The 17,067-nt window shown below is 41.2% G+C and overlaps 1 protein-coding gene across 8 annotated transcripts in view; it reads right to left on the bottom strand.

Annotated features, from left to right (window-relative positions):
• The window catches only part of LOC122557708 (homeodomain-interacting protein kinase 3-like), a 260,774-nt gene that overhangs the window by 14,164 nt on the left and 229,543 nt on the right, over positions 1 to 17,067 (bottom strand). For all 8 annotated transcript variants that reach the window (XM_043705595.1, XM_043705593.1, XM_043705598.1 and 5 more), the window contains 5 exons: positions 16,813 to 16,936; positions 14,630 to 14,751; positions 11,471 to 11,595; positions 8,307 to 8,474; positions 4,752 to 5,054 (listed from right to left, as the gene is read on the bottom strand). In XM_043705595.1, coding sequence (XP_043561530.1) covers positions 4,752 to 5,054; positions 8,307 to 8,474; positions 11,471 to 11,595; positions 14,630 to 14,751; positions 16,813 to 16,936 — 842 coding nt within the window. The remainder of the gene's footprint in view (positions 1 to 4,751; positions 5,055 to 8,306; positions 8,475 to 11,470; positions 11,596 to 14,629; positions 14,752 to 16,812; positions 16,937 to 17,067) is intronic.

Genomic DNA, 17,067 nt, shown 5'->3' with positions numbered 1-17,067 from the left:
ATTCTAACAGATGAAAGGCTTAACAGACAATCAATTTTTCAATGTATAATTTCAGTTACATCACACTGTAAATTTTTGCTATAAATTCTGTGTGTTAGGATTGAGCCCTTTACTACCACCTGATGAAGGAGCGATGCTCCGAAAGCTAGTGTGCTTCCAATTAAACCTGTTGGACTATAACCTGTTGTGTGATTTTTAACTTTGTACACCGGCATCTCCAAATCAAGGATGAGATGGGAAGAATCAGAGATGGACCAAGTGAAGGTGAGAGGGGGAAGGAAATTGGAAGCAAAATTATTTAATTTATCAAACTGCATTTGACAGCAGGAAGTAGCTCCATGTTCTACAGAAAGAGTTGTGAGAGGGATACCCACTTAGGGACTGGAGCAAGGAATATTCCAAATATCCCACAAAGAGGCAGGCATAATTTGAACCCATGTGGGTACCCAAAGCCATAACCTTCACTTGGAGAAATTCTGACAAATTAAAAGAGAAATTGGGCTAAGTGAGAAATAACTCAGCCACGTGAAAGAGTGTGGTAGTGGATGAGGACTATTCAAGCCTTTCAAGGAAGTGGAAAGGCTTCAGACAATCCGGATGGAGAAGGAACTTATTGAGGAATTGCACATCCATGGCGAAAACGTAGCGGTTACAAACAGGAAACTGGAAAATTATGGATCTGACTAAAGCATCTTAGAATCATGATGTTCTTAAGAAGAATCACTGGACTCAAATTGTTAACTCTGCTTTTTCTCTACAGATGCTACCAGATGTGCTGAATTTCTCCAGCAATTTGTGTTTTGCTTCCAGATCTTCAGCAGCCGCAGTTCTTTGTTTTACATAAGATCCATAAATGCAGGCAGAGGCAGAGGAGTCTTAACATGGGGAGAGAAAACAGAGCCAAGGCAAGAAGAAATACATTCAATGGGGCAGAACAGGCTGAAACATTGGGTGTACCAGGGCAGTCTTGTTTCTGGATTGCAGGAAGGAGGTTGAAATGGGCTGCAAGGGATTGGGGTCTGACGTAAAACACCATAAAAGGGAGATCTCCAGAAGAGATTAGGTTATTGACGGTCCTAGTAACAACATCTTGATGCTTAGCAGGTTTGATGACAATCATAGTTAGACTTGAGAGAATGGAATGCAGCCAGAGTGGATGAGGGGAAAACAGAAAATAATGTGGCCCATGTCACATCAATGGTTCTTGATGAAGAGATCAAGGACACATAAGAGGCCAGAAGGAGGGGTTAAAGGAGTGTTTGCAGATAGATGAAAGGGCTGGAGGTAGTGGTGGTGGTTGGTGTGTGTGTGTGTGTGTGTTTGTGTGTTGAGGGGGTGGGGGGACCAAGGTGAGGATTGAAGGTGATGGAAGAAGAGTTCAAGATCATGTTGTAATCAAAATTTGAAATTCATTGAGGTGGGTGTGGAAAGGGACAAAACAAAGTCCTTTGCTGAGCACTGATCATTCGGAATCAGAGAGTGGAACGTCAGAAGGAATAATGTGTACACAACAGGATTGGGAATAGGCAAAGGGATGGGATCAGAGTGAAGAAAAGATCAGAGGGGTGTTAGGACCTGAGGTGTTGTGGCATTATGGAATGGTTATAATGTAGGAAACACAGCAGTCAATTTGCAAACAGCAAATTCTTATCAACAACCATGAGATAAATCAGCTAACTATCTGTACTTTTGAAGACTTTAGTTAAGAACTAAATTATTTGCCCAAAATGTTGGGTGTAACTCTCTTGTTTCTCTTTAAGATAGTGCTAAAGTTACTTTTATCCAAGAGGGCAGACGGCAGTCAGTTTAAAGCTGCAGCATTTGTATTCACTCCTGCACTGCGTCAGCCTACGTTTTGTGCCTCAATTCTCATGGAGTGGGGCTTGGATACATTACATTTCTGACTCAGACGCTCACAAAACATCAGCTGACTCTTGGCAAATCCTTTTGTAGCAACTTGGTCAACAGTTATTCCCAGGTAGAGTGCAAAAGTAATGGACTATCTTGTACGGTACGAAAATCAATGGTTAACCTCTTCTACACAAAAGAAGACTTACAATTCTGCACAACAGCTTTGTGGACGTTTTATGCTGTGAACATTAGCCCATTAAATTTTGTTTGAAAGTCGCCAAATTTTTTGCATGTATGCATTGATATGGGAATGAGAAATATGGCTGCTGCATTCAGGAGTTGTGAACACAGCTCGTTGTGTTCATGATAAGCAGGCAGAGGCAAAGAGTAATACCTTGGAGGTACAAAAGGGGTCAGAGAAACTTTGTAGATGTTACTCTCAAAAGATCAAATAAGCAAGATAGAGTCAATCTCAATTTGCAACAAGTATTATTGATTGAAATCAATTATCGGGCATCTCCCACAACTGAACTGCCATTTAAGGGAGGAATCAACAACAAGTTTTATCAAACTTTGAATATAGCAACTGCCCCAAGGCCTTTCACAAAGCAGAAACAGTTCCTGCTCAGTAACAGAAAATGCAAGAGAACGTTACCATAGAAACATGTTTGAAAGATAATAAATGAAAACAGCAACAAGAGAAAAACGCGTGCAGACGTAGAGTGACTTGAAAACATAGTTGGTCTGGGAAATAATATAGGTCAGTCAGCATAGGGGCTCTGACAGAATGGGTCTTTCTGCTACTATTGAAATTTTGGACAGTGGTCAAACCCCCTATAAGCAATACTTTAAATTGGTAGAATTCCACAAGTATTGGTCAGATAGGATAGTGAAGAAGGCTTTTGGTATGCTTTCCTTTATAAGTCAGAGCATTAAGTTGGGAGGTCATTTTGCAGCTGTACACGACATTGGTTAGGCCACTTTTGGAATATCGTGTGCAATTCTTCATAAAGTTAAGACAGAGGCAGCAGAAGATTAGATATGTTGAAATTTATGGCTTGTGGAAACTGGGAAGTCAGCCAGAACAGCAGAATATTCGAGACTGATGGTGACCCAAGAAGGGTTGAGAGTTTCAGCAACAGATGAGCTGAATCAGGGGCAGTTCCAGGCAATATTGGAAATGGAAGGAGGTGTCCTGATGTTGGAGCTAACGGGAATTGGAAACTAATGTCATGGTCAAATAGGATGACAAACAACTTACTCCATTCTCCCAGATCCACACAATTTTAATATGAGTGGCAAACATAAATTATAAAGGAAGTAAGCTACCTGTTGGCTGGGTCCAGAATTCCAGAAGCCACAAGCTGGGGTTTCAAATGATAATTAGTAAAATATAGGACCATTCAGCAATAAAGACTTGGCAGATCTCTGGCTCTGATTTGTAACCTGGTCTCTGTTTCATTACATTATTTGCAGAGACAGACTGTTTGTGTGCCTGTATGTATTAGGGAGGAGATTGGTTAACTATTATGACATTATATTTTTAAACCACAAGGTGGCATATGCTCTCACCAGCTTTGCAGTTGCTGAACAAATTTCTTTGTGGAATTCTTACGTAGTCTGTGTTTTGACAAAATTGAACGATCTTATTTGATCAAGGGTGAACTCATAGTGTCATAGAGATGTACAGCACAGAAATAAATAGGTTCAACTCATCCATGCCGACCACATATCCTAAATTAATCTAATCCCAAGTGCCAGCATTTGGCCCATATCCCTCTAAACCCTTCCTATTCATATACCCATCCAGATGCCTTTTAAATGTGGTAATTGTACCAGTTTCCACCACGTCCTCTGGCAGCTGATTCCATATACACACCACCCTCTGCTTGAAAGCATAGCCCCTTAGGTCCCTTTTAAATTTTTCCCCTTTCACCCTAAACCTATGCCTTTTGGTTATGGACTCCCCACCACAGGGAAAAGACCTTTTCTATTTACCCTATCCATGCCCTTCATGATTTTATAAACTTGTATAAGGTCACCCCTCAGCCTCCAACGCTCAAAGGAAAACAGCTGCAGCCTATTCAGCCTCTCCCCATAGCTCAAATCCTCCAACCCTGGCAACATGCTTGTAAATCTTTTCCGAACCATTTCAAGTTTCACAACATCCTTCCTATAGGAGGGAGACCAGGGTTGCACACAAAATTCCAAAAGTGGCCTAACCAATGTCCTGTACAGCCACAACATGACCTCTCAACTTCTACATTTAATGCTCTGACTAATAAAGGAAAGCAGATCAAAAGCATTCTTCAGTATCCTATCTGACAAATATCTGTGGAATTCTACCAAGCTAAAATATTGCTTACAATGGGTTTGACCACTGTCCAAAATTTCAATAATACTAGAAAGTGGAATCCACAGGACAATGTAGGAAAGAACAGTCTGAGTGGGACTAATCAGCTCTTTCCAAATGTTGGCATAGGCACAGTGGGCTTTTTTCTGTGTTCTACAATTCTATGACCTAATAGGGGAAATATCTAGAAACCATTTTCTTTGGGAGGGGAACTCAGAATAAGGAGAGGTGAACTCTAATGTTGGAGGCTGACCATTCGAGAGTAAAATCAAGAAGAATTTTCCATGTAAAGATTAGTGAAAATCTAGAATATTCTCCCCCAAAACGTTGCAGATTAACTTGAGATTTGAAAACTGAGCTTGTTAGATTTTTGTTAGGTCAGACTGATTTTGACAGATGTAGGATAAAGGCTGGCAAATGGAGTCTTGATCTGTTACTGAAATAAGTAGGACAAAGCATATCTGAAAGACCTTTTTCTCTGGTTTCTAATATTCCAACTGCACAGTGAAACGGAGATTGGCAGAGGTGGTTTTTAATAAAAACTCACTCTTCCGGAGAGTGGCTCTGAGAAGCATCCTCATCGTCTGTGTCACTGCTGATGGTGATTACACTGACAGCAGGGCTTGGGGAGTCAGCGATGATGATAGTCTGCCGTTGTTTGTTGGCGATCAAGTTGCCATCCAGGTCCTGCCCAACTGAGCCCTGGAGACAATAGCTCCCATCATCCTTTCCACTGTGATTGTCCTGTACTGCTGAGCAACCTTCTGACTCGCTGGTCTTTGGACTGTTGGTGATCTTTGGAGACAGTGGTGCAGAGTTCTGCAGGTTGCTGTAGTGTGATATATTGCTCCTGTAAGTAAACAATAGTAACAAACAGAGCAACGGTGAGAAAACTTTCAGGGGGCTATGTCCATATGAGCATGCCAACATAAATCTATACTCATCTCAAATCTTGACGGCTTTGTGGTGTGTTCCCATCACCTTTCAGAACTTGTATAAATAGACTACAAAAGCAAAAGAATTGTGTTTAACCTTTATGAATCATTTCGAAGTCCTCAGTTGAGGTACTGCATCAAATTTTGGGCACTACATTTCAGGAACGATGCCAAGGCCTTGGAGAGGTTATGAAGCTGATGGACCAGAATGGTACGAGGAATGAAGGATCTCAGTGGTATGGAGACATTGTAGAAGTTGGAGCCATTCCACTTAGAGCAAAAAGTGAAGATTGAATAGTGGTGTTCAAGTCTATGCTTGTGTTTATGCTCCATACCAATATCTAACTAGTGTGATTCACCTAACCTGATCATATTCCTTTGCTCCTTTCTCCCTCAAATCTTACACAGTTTCCCTAAAAGTGCATAAGGACTTGCCTCAACTTTACCGTTTGTTAGAATTTCTCCATTCTAACATTTGTCCCTGTGATAACCATATGTACAAGGCACATGTAGAATCACTTATTAATCACTTTGTGGAGCATGGAAACAGACCGTTTGGTTGAACTTGTCCATGCCAACCATTTTTCCTTAAACTAAACTTGTCCCACTTGCCTGCATTTGGCCCATATCCCTCTAAATCTTTCCTATTCATGTACATATCCAGATGTCTCTTCAATGTTGTAACAGCACCTGCATCTACCACTTCCTCTGGCAGTTCACTCCACATTCAAACTGCCCTCTTTGCAAAAATGTTGTCCCTCAGGTTCCTTTTAAATCTTTCTCCTCTCACCTTAAAAATTATAAGGTGAACTCACCTCCCCTGGGGCAAAGACCTTTGCTATTCACCTTATCCAGCTAATCCAGCCTTTCCTTATAGCTCAAACCCTCCAGTATCAGCAACATTCTGGTAAATATTTTCTGCACCCTCTCCAATTTAATTATATCCCTCCTATAGCATGGCAACCAGAACTGTACACAAAAGTGACCTCACCAACGTCCTGTACAACTTCAACATGACATACCAATTCCTATCTTCAATGGTCTGAGCAATGAAAGCAAGCATTCTAAACACCTTCTTAACCACTCTGTCTAACTATCATAACTTTCAAAGGACTATGTACCTGAACTTCTAGGTCTGTCTGTTCAACAAGAGTTCCTAGGGCCCTACTATTAACTGTTTAAGTCCTGCCCTTGTTCATTTTATCAAAATGTAATACCTTGCATTTATCCAAATTAAACTCCATCAGCCACTCCTCAGCCCATTGACAGAATTGATCAAAATCTCTTTGTAATCTGAGATAACCTTCTTCACTGTCGACTTTACCACCAATTCTGGTATCATTCGCAAACTTACTAACAATGCTTCCTAAACTCTTATTCAAGTTGTCTATATAGATGACAATAAACAGTAGACCAGCACCAATCCCTACAGAACACCATTGGTCACAGGCCTCCAGTTCAAAAATCAACCATGTACCACCACTGTCTGTCTCCTACCATCAAGCCAATTTTGTATCCAATTCACAAGCTCTCCCTGAATCCCATGTGATCTAACTTAGACTGATCAGTACCTTGTCAAAGGCTTTACTAAAGTCCATGTAGACAGCGTCTACCGCTCTGCCTTCATTAATCGTTCTGGTTATCAAAAAAAACTCAATCAAGTCAGTGAGACATGATTTCCCATGCACAAAGCCATGCTGACTACCCCTAATCAGTCTTCATTCTCAAAATGCATGTAAATCCTATCTCTCAGAATCCTATAGTTCCCAGGCTTCTCGTTATAGCCTTTCTTAAATAAAAGCACATTAGCCACCCTTCAGTCCTCCAGCACCTCACCTGTGGCTGTAGATGATACAAATATCTCTGCTAGGAACCTCACAACTTCCTGGGATACACTTGATCAGGTCTTGGAGATTTATCCACCTTTACATTTCTTAAGATCTCCAGCACCTCCTCTTCTCTAACATGGACTGTTTTCAAGATGTCAATATTTATTTCCCAGAGTTCCCTGGCCTCCTTGTCTTTCTCCACAGTAAAAACTGACACAAAATATTCATTGAGTATTTCTTCTATCTCCTGTGATTCCACACATAGATGACCTTGTTGATCTTTAAGGGGTCTTATTCTCTCCCAAGTTGCTCTTTTGCAGTTAATGAACTTGTACAATCTCTTTGAATTATCCTTAACCTTTTCTGCCAAGGCTATCTCATGTTGCCTTTTCGCCTTCCTGATTTCCCTCTAATGAGTGAGCTCCCTTGCCAACCCTAATCCTATTGGAACTCATCACCTAAGCCCTTTATAAAATTGACCTGGAGGTTGTGGTGCAATGGTAGTGTCCCTACCTCTGAGCCAGTATTCCTAGGTTCAAGTTCCACTTGCTCCAGGGGTGCATAATAACATCTCTGAATAGGTTTATTAAAAAAAATACGAAGCAGACCCAAGGCCCCTTGTGGTACAGTAGTAGTGTTCGTACTTCTCAGCCTGGACGCCCAGTTTCAAGGCCCACCTGCTCCAGAGCTGTGTAATAATATCGCTGAAATGGTTGATTGGAAAAAATGATAACCTAGATCCGATTAAAACAAATACAAAGCAGACCCAGTTTCCCATAATGGGCTTTACTTGTAAAAATCCAAATGGTGTAAATATCCAGTTGATTTATTGGTGGTTTACAGTAGTTTGAAAAAAAAATGTCACGATGATTTGATGATGGGAAAGCTATTTGGTTATGTGTAAGAGCATGTCTGGATATAAAAATAAGAAAATAAAAAATAAAAGCTGACCCAGACAGGCTTTGCATTGAAACATTTAATTGGCTACACGGCTGATTTACTGGTGCTGGTTGGTAGTTAAAAATGAACAAAATAGTCACAGTTATTTAGTGACAGAAATAAAAAAAGTTTGGTTGTGTGTGATGGCACTTCTGGAAATAAAACAGAAGCAGACCCAGGGATGGCTCCGCAGAACTGTCTGTCCAGGGCTAGCCCCTGTACTCCACGTGTCATGCTCCTTTCCAGTCTGGTTTCCTGAGTTGTTACAGTCTGCATGACAAATTCCTTCTGAATTCCTGACTGCATTTACTGGCAACAGATTTACATTGAGGGCATCTTGCTAAAGTCAGAAAACCACATTAATGATTTCCACCATTTGAAAGGCTGCCCATCACTGACCTCTTTTGACAGTGCTTATTCCTCTTCCGGTTAGTTGCAGAGGGCTGAACCCAGACCGCCTGGGCTATTCCCATATTGATGGGATTTGTGGCTGAAAGTGCCATTTGGTTGGTTAAAAGATGCTGTGGCAACATGGAACTGTAATGGCTGCTGGGAGCATGCATCTTCCTGTGGAAAAGCAAGGACATGCATTGTCAATCATAGTCACAACAAATAACACACACTAACTTAGAAATGTTTAAAAACTCCACGCATTGAGACGAATGCCCTCTATTCAAGGATTCACATCTATGTTTAAACATGAGAGGCAATAATGTCAGTCCTATTCTCACGCAGTTATACTGACAATGTTTGTATGATATTCTATTTAAATCTAACTTGGAATTATATCACAGACAAAGATGGAGTGATAAAGTATGAGAGTCATTCACAGGAAGAATTAGTGAAAGAAATAAAATGAGATGAGAGAGAAAAACAAAGTACAGAGAGAGAAAAAAGACAGAAAGCAAAGAGTGGAGGAGCAATTGAAGAGTTTAAAGCGGGAGAAATGAATTTCACACATTGTGTGTATTGTAGTTATTTATTTATACGGTCTTTGATAAATGTTATGTTACATTCTGGATGTAGGCTTGCTCGCTGAGCTGGAAGATTTATTTTCAGATGTTTCATCACCACATTAGGTAACATCTTCAATGAGCCTCCGCATGAAACACCGTTGGTGTAGCCTGTTTTCTATTTATGTGTTTGGGTTTCCTTGGGTTGGTGAGGCCATTTCCTGTGGTGACGTCATTTCCTACAGTGATGTCACTTCCTGTTCTTATTCTCAGGGGGTGGTAAATGGGATCAACTGAACATCAACTAGCCACAAATAGACATGATCCACTCTCACTAGTATCCTTACATACGGATGACGAAGGACGCCACTTCGACTGGGACAGCACATTAAGCCTAAGACAAGCCAAACAGAGACATGCACGAGAATTCCTGGAAGCTTGGCATTCCAACTGGAACTCTATCAACAAACACATTGACTTGGATCCCATTTACCACCCCCTGAGAAAAAGCATAGGAAATGACATCACTACAGGAAATTACATCACCATCCAAGGAAACCCAAACACATAAATAGAAAGCAGGCTACACCACTACTGCTTCATCCAGAGCCTCACTGAAGTTGTTACCTAGTATGGTGATGAAACATCTAAAAACGAACCTTCCAGCTCAGCGAGCAAACCTATATCCAGTACCTCAATCTGAGCTACAAATCTGCCCAACCCCAATTATGTTAATTAATTTAAATCCAATATTTTATAAATGATCATAAAACTGCAAGAAACAGATAATTAAATGTGACAAGAGAGCAGCTAAGATACAAACCCATTTGGTTTATTTCGAGCAGGAACACCAAACCCTGCTGGGGAGATGATCTGAGGTGTTAGCTTTCAATTTTGTCTAAATTTTCAGGACAAAGAGGCTCTTGTCCCTTTTCAACCACGGGAGTACCTGATTTTACACAATGGCACCGCTGAAAGGCCTAATGCAACACTGTTGCTGAATTCAGTTTCGATTCACTTGCCGCTGAAAGTTGGGGCACCAATTACTAATGGCTCATTTCCACTAGTCGACGCTTCCCAAATTGATAGGCCCTGTGCTGTCTCAGATCCTTAAGGCCTAGAGACAATATCTGGTGTTCTGCAAATCCCCAGCCACAGTCCAGGATACAGTTCAGTGTATACTCACTCACATTTCTTAGCTATTATCCAATCATCACTCAGAATTCTCTCCACTGAGACAATCAGTAACAAACTGTTATCATTTAATATGTTCTGAAGGAATGCTTGAGACCTAATGGAATGAAGTAACAGGTGGTGGAAATTTAAATGAAAGTTAAAATAGTTGGCGGCACGGTGGCACAGTGGTTAGCACTGCTGCTTCACAGCGCCAGAGACCCGGGTTCAATTCCCGCCTCAGGCGACTGACTGTGTGGAGTTTGCACGTTCTCCCCGTGTCTGCGTGGGTTTCCTCCGGGTGCTCCGGTTTCCTCCCACACAGTCAGGTGTCAGGTGAATTGGCCATGCTAAATTGCCCGTAGTGTTAGGTAAGGGGTAAATGTATGGGTGGGTTTCGCTTCGGCGGGTCGGTGTGGACTTGTTGGGCCGAAGGGCCTGTTTCCACACTGTAATGTAATCTAATCTAAAAAAAATAGGTACGCCCTCTTATGGTGCACTGGTTGTGTCCCTAGTAATGGACTGGGAGGCCTGGGTTCAAGTCCAACCTGCTCCAGAGGTGTGTAATAACATCTCTGAACAGGTAGTTTAGAAAAACAGGTTAAACAAAAGGGTGTTAATTGATTGTATAAATATGGAGAGCTAGTAATCATTGGTGTTTGAGTCTTATGGTGTGTGACTAACTGAAATAAAGCTCTCACATAAAAATGTGGACTTGAATTCTGCTTAAATAATTATCTTTGGAGTATATTTAAACCTCTGACCTTTTGGGTCCTTTGAGTCACATTCATATACTTTTGTATTCCCTGGAATTTAGAAGATCAAGAGGTGATGTATTGAGGTGTTAGGAATTCGATAGGATTCACAGAGATATACCATTCTCTTTTGTTGTGGCAAGTCTAGGAGAAAGTGCATTAACTTTAACATTAGAGCTTCACCATACAGCATAATGTAAGGATGATGTAAGCAACAAAAGGCTGGGATGATCAATTGACATTTTCAAAACTGATAATGATGCATTTTTGTTGGACAGGTGTATTAAGTTATATGAAACAAACCAAATAAATTTTAACCTTGATCTAGTGGAGCAAAGATAAAGTTGCCATAGTCCCAAAGTTGCTGTCTCATTACAGAGTGATGACCGATAGTGAGTTTAACTTGGAGTCAACAAGCAAGATTGAGAAGGAGAGTTCTTCATGGCAATCTCAACTGGTCTGAGAATTGAATCCTTGCTATTGGAATCCCATTGCTTTTCAATTAAGATATCCAGCACATTGACCCCCTAACTAGTTCAAAAGTGAAAGAGACTCAAGAGAGTCCAATGACTTCCTTTTGCACTATGATTTTATGCATCCAGTACGATGTGAAGACAAGACAAGGCCCTTTGCTAATCCACATTACTCCATCTTCATTCCTTGCACTCAACATCTTACATACCCCCAGTCGCCCAACCTCTGTGGACCAGCCACAGTATCGGATGCCAGTGATGTAGTGGAGGGCGCCATAGCTGCCACTTGCTGCCAGGTAGGGATCAATAGCTGCTGATTTCGACTAGACCATGCCTACAACAACAAAAAAAATCACAAACTTTCATTTCTTCATTCAAAACACCAGCAATTTCATATGACGGATACACCTTTAATTTGGCAAAGCATCCCTAAGTATTTCACAAAAGTATTACTGTTCAAATTTTGATATGAGCCATGTAAACACATATTACATCAGGTGACTAAAAATTATGTCAATGAAGTAAGCTTTAAAGAGCATCTTAAAGAACTGATGAACCACAAGTCCCAACTAATAATCTGAAGACAAGATTTCACATCCCAACCTGAAACATCTCCATATTACAGAGGAGGAAGTGTGTTGAAATGCACAAAAGTGGATAAATCCCCAGGTCCTGATCAGATGCACCCTAGAACTCTGTGGGAAGCTATGGAAGTGATTGCTGGGCCTCTTATTGAGATATTTGTATCATCGATAATCACAGGTGAGATACCAGAAGACTAGAGGTTGGCTAACGTGGTGCCACTGTTTAAGAAGGGCGGTAAGGACAAGTCAGGAACTATAGACCAGTGAGCCTGACATCAGTGGTGGGCAAGTTGTTGGAGGGAATCCTGAGGGACAGGATCATGTATTTGGAAAAGCAAGGACTGAATAGAGATAGTCAACATGGCTTTGTGCACTAGACATCATGTCTCATGAATTTGGTTGAATTTTTTAAAGAAGTAACAAAGAGGATTGATGAGGGCAGAGTGGTGGATGTGATGGACCTGGACTTCAGTAAGGCATTCAGCAGGGTTCCCCATGGGAGACTGGTTAGCAAGGTTAGATCTCATGGAATACAGGGAGAACGAGCCACTTGGATACAGAACTGGTTTAAAGGTAGAAGTCAGAGGGTGGTTTTTCAGACTGGAGGCCTGTGACCAATGGAGTGCCACAAGGATCTGTGCTGGGTCCACTACTTTTCATCATTTATATAAATGATTTGGATGTGAGCATAAGAGGTATAGTTAGTAAGTTTAAAGATGACACCAAAATTGGAGGTGTAGTGGACAGCGAAGGTTACCTCAGATTACAACAGGATCTTGATCAGATGGGCCAATGGGCTGAGAAATGGCAGATGGAGTTTAATTTAGATAAATGTGAGGTTCTACATTTTGGGAAAGGAAATCTTAGCAGGACTTATATACTTAATGGTAAGGAACTCGGGAGGGTTGCTAAACAAAGAGACCTTGGAGTGCAGGTTCATAGCTCCTTGCAAGTGGAGTCGCAGATAGATAGGATAGTGAAGAAGGTGTTTGGTATGCTTTCCTTTATTGGTCACAGTACTGAGTACAGGGGCTGGGAGGTAATTAGCGGCTGTACAGGACATTGGTTAGGCCACTGTTGAAATATTGCATGCAATTCTGGTCTCCTTCCTAACGGAAAGATGTTATGAAACTTGAAAGGGTTCAGAAAAGATTTACAAGGACGTTGCAAGGTTGGAGGGTTTGAGCTATAGGGAGAGGTGAATAGGCTAAGACTGTTTTGTCTGGATCATTGGAGGCTGAGGAGTGACCTTACAGAGGTTTATGAAATCATGAGGGGCATGGAAAGGATAAATAGACAAAGTATCTTCCCTGGGGTCGGAGAGTCGAGAACTAGAGGGAATAGGTTTAGGGTGAGAGGGGAAAGATATAAAAGAGACCTAAGGGGCAACTTTTTCATGCAGAGGGTGATACCTGTATGAAATAAGCTGCTAGAGGAAGTGGTGGAGGCTGGTACAATTGCAACATTTAAAAAGCATCTGGATGGGTATATGAATAGGATGGATTTGGAGGGAAATGGGCCAGGTGCAGGCAGGTGGGACTAGATTGGGTTGGGATATCTGGTCAGCGTGGACGAGTTGGACCAAAGGTGTATTTCCGTGCTGTACATCTCTATGACTCTATGACATTTATTAATCAAAAATTGTATCAGCAATGGAAACCAATGTAATGACTGGATTATCGACCTGTTCTTTAGGGAAGAAAATCTGCTCTTTCTTACACAGCCTGGCCGATTTGGGAGTTCAGACCAAAGCAATGTGGTTAACTCTTAAACTGCCCTCAGAAATGGCAGAGTTGATTACTTTTAAAGAATGTGGTTCACTACCACCTTTCAAGAACAATTAGGAATGCTGGCCTTATCAGTGATGCCCATATCATGTGAATATATTTCAATAAAGCAAGCAAGGTTTATGGAGGGGAAAGCATGGCAGCATAAGAGTTAGGAGCACAGAGTCCTCAGGGGGGTGTAGAGTTTGGGGAGATTACTGAGATTGGGAGAGCTGAGGCCATGAAAGAATTTGAAAACACAGATGGCTTATTTAAAACCATGAGCAAAATAAAAGCTTTGATCATACTCATCAACGTAAAAATTATTCCATTCCTGAGCTATGGGAGTTCTTTGCAAGGCCAATATTAATTGTCCATCTTCTATCTTTGAGTTGGTAGCAGTAAACCTCCTTTTGATCTGATGTAAATGAGCAGACTGCTAAAGCATTTCATTGGACAGCTTAGAGCCATTCACATTTGTAGATGATTTGAGTCACTTCTAGGCCAGATCAGGTAAGAGGTAAATAATTTCCTTAAAGGACATTATTACAATGGTTCCCAGTCTTTTTATTGACACAGCACACTTCAATAAAACATACAATTCCATGGCACACCCACTATTTTTAGCTAAACTAATGTGCTTATAAATGTTATATTTACTTGCATTTACTATGGCCATAGTCTTACTGGAGAATTTTGTAATATTGTGCATGCAACAAGCTAAAGAAAGACCAAAGGGATTAATGTTTCAAATTTGTTTCGTTTTGATTTTCATCACCTTTGTACAAAATTTCGTGGCACACTTAGAGAGTTCTCATGCATACCACACTGCCTATAAACCACTACATTAATAAGCCTAAGTTGAGGGGTTTTGTTCGAACCCAGAAGCTTCTAATTCCAAAGTGGGGTGCCACGGACCTCACCAAATCTACCACTTAAGAAATGTGGATCCAAAAGGTAGATGATTTTAATGCCAATGGAACTTTGCTTTCTTTTGACCTGAACAGAAGGCACAAACCTGTGTCAAAACTCCAGGCCTCAGCTGAAGCGGTTGCATGGTAGGTGCCTGTGTGACAAGTGGTACTGCATTGTCCATTCGAACAGAGAACCCTGCATGTTTACCTGGATTTGCTGAAATGCCTGCAGGTAAAAGAACAGAGGAGTGAGACTATCCCATCTCAAGACACAGCAGCCTGACATTTCACTTCAAGCTAAACTGCTGTCCACAGAGCTGGATTTGCTGGATTTTTCTAAGCTAACATGGCAGAACCTCGAAGAACAGCACTGCTGATTAGCCAGGAAAGGGAGAATACTATGCATATCACTGGCTTAGTTTCTAAATGCATGTTCTGATGAATCATACTGCCCAGGAGGCTATTCAGCCCCTCGCAGCTGCTGGAAAGAGCTAACTAAATCATCCCACTTCCCCTCAAGAATTCTTTTATAGAATTAAGTGATTCTTAATCAGGCTCAGAGAAGGTGGGAGGAGCTGAGACTCACCAGAAAATAAGGGTATTTCTGATCAGATCTGTGAGGACCTGCCCAGGCCTCATTGCAGGCTCTCCGTGTTATCACTTCTGTCAACAATTCCCTGAATCAGAGTTGGCAATCCTACTCGACGTATCATTGAAGTTTGTCATTCCTGGGTAAACTCTAGTGATTTTTTTTCTACACCCACTTCCACCATATTGGCATCCATCTTACGGTGCGTTGCCCAAAACTGGACACAAAGTCCAGCTAAAAGCTAATCTGTGATTTATAAAAGTTTAACAATACTTCCATGATTTTGTACTCTACTCCTGTTTATAAAGCCAAGGGTTCTTATCTATTTTTAACAGCCTTTTCAGCTTGTAATGCCACTTTCAAAAGGTTTTGAATGTGAAACCTTCAATCAGACTGTTCCTGAATGGTATTTACTACAATCGGTCCAATTAGTTTATCATTCATATTGCCTCATCTCATCCTTTCATTCAAAATGACTTCACATTTTTCTGCATTAATCCTCATCACCTTCATTTGAACTGCTGCATGAGCAGTACTGCCCCAGTGCTGTCCAATAATGTTGGCTCACTGATCTGGCATCTTACCCTCCCTGATTTTCATAGCATTCCGAACTGGTGACAGCCACGCTTTTTATCCTTAAACCTTTTGAGTATTGGAGTTGGGACATCATGCTTGAGGTTGTACAAGATGTTGGTGAGGTGTATAGTTCTGGTTGCCCTACTATAGGAAGGAAATAGTTAAATTGGAGAAGGTTCAGAAAAAATGTATCAGGATGTTGCCCGGATTGCAGGGTTTGAGTTACCAGGAGAGGCTGGACAGGCTGGGATTTGGTTCACTGAAGTTTAGGAGATTGAAGTGTGACCTTATAGAGGTATATAAAATCATGAGGGGCATAGACAAGTGAAAAGCAAAGGTCTTTTCCGAGGCTGGGGAAGTTCAAAACTAGGGGACACATTTCAAAGGTGAGAGGAGAAAGATTTTACATCCTGGGAAACTTGGTCAGCATGGATGAGTTGGACCAAAGGATCTGTTTCTGTGTTGTCTGACTCGACTCTTCATCCGCCACCATTTTCTAATACGGTCATAGGACGTGGGCAATTATTCTCCAATTATCCAAAATCCTTTTGAAAGGTAAATTGTAATAATTATGATATGATTTTCCAAGGCAGTGAGCTGTGCAAGACTGCAAGGACTTGGTAGGGAACTGAGAAAGAGATTGCAGACCAAAGGTTTGCTTAGCCTTCATGGGCGGTTATCAATCTCTACCTCGTTCTTCAAGCCACTGTTTTAATACTATCATTAGCTGTTTAGATATTTTCTAATAACCTGTTTAGAGTATTATACACACATCTGGAGCAAGTGGGACTTGGACCTGGGTCTCCTGGCTCAGAGGTAGGGACCTTACCACTGCAACACAAGAACCCTACAATTATCTGGTTAATTCATGTCATGTATCATTTGCACCCACATAGCATTTCCACTCATCTATCTCTCCCACATACTCTTCCCACTAGCATATCCTTCCAATTGACAGTATTACAAAGTAATCATCAATATATACCAAAACATAGGGCATAGAGACAGGCCTATCTTCTTCCACCTTGTATGTCAAGATTACAGCAATCTTCTAAATAACTTTTAATTCTGATTATTTTCCAATCTCTAATTTGGCACATGGCCACTGTTTCTTCCTTTTACCTTGAAGTGTGGGTGGGCACAGGATGAGGGTCTGCTGGAAAGACTCATTGCACCCAAACTGAGCGGTCCCTGGCTGCAGTGGTATTCCATGATGCATCAGTGAAGGTCCAGTAGGTGGTAAGTGCTAAGTAAACATAAAACAAAGTCAGTATCACAGTCTCAAAACTCTGCCTAAAAGTAAACAGAATCAATATTTTTACAAAGCTGCTGTATGTCCTGGCTGAGAGCTCAAAGTTTTAGGCACAAGAAACCATA

Source organism: Chiloscyllium plagiosum, chromosome 16 (assembly GCF_004010195.1).
Source record: "Chiloscyllium plagiosum isolate BGI_BamShark_2017 chromosome 16, ASM401019v2, whole genome shotgun sequence".
Lineage (NCBI taxonomy): Eukaryota > Metazoa > Chordata > Chondrichthyes > Orectolobiformes > Hemiscylliidae > Chiloscyllium > Chiloscyllium plagiosum.
The sequence above is the reverse complement of the archived record's forward strand: the minus strand, read 5'-3'. Positions and strand labels throughout refer to the sequence as shown.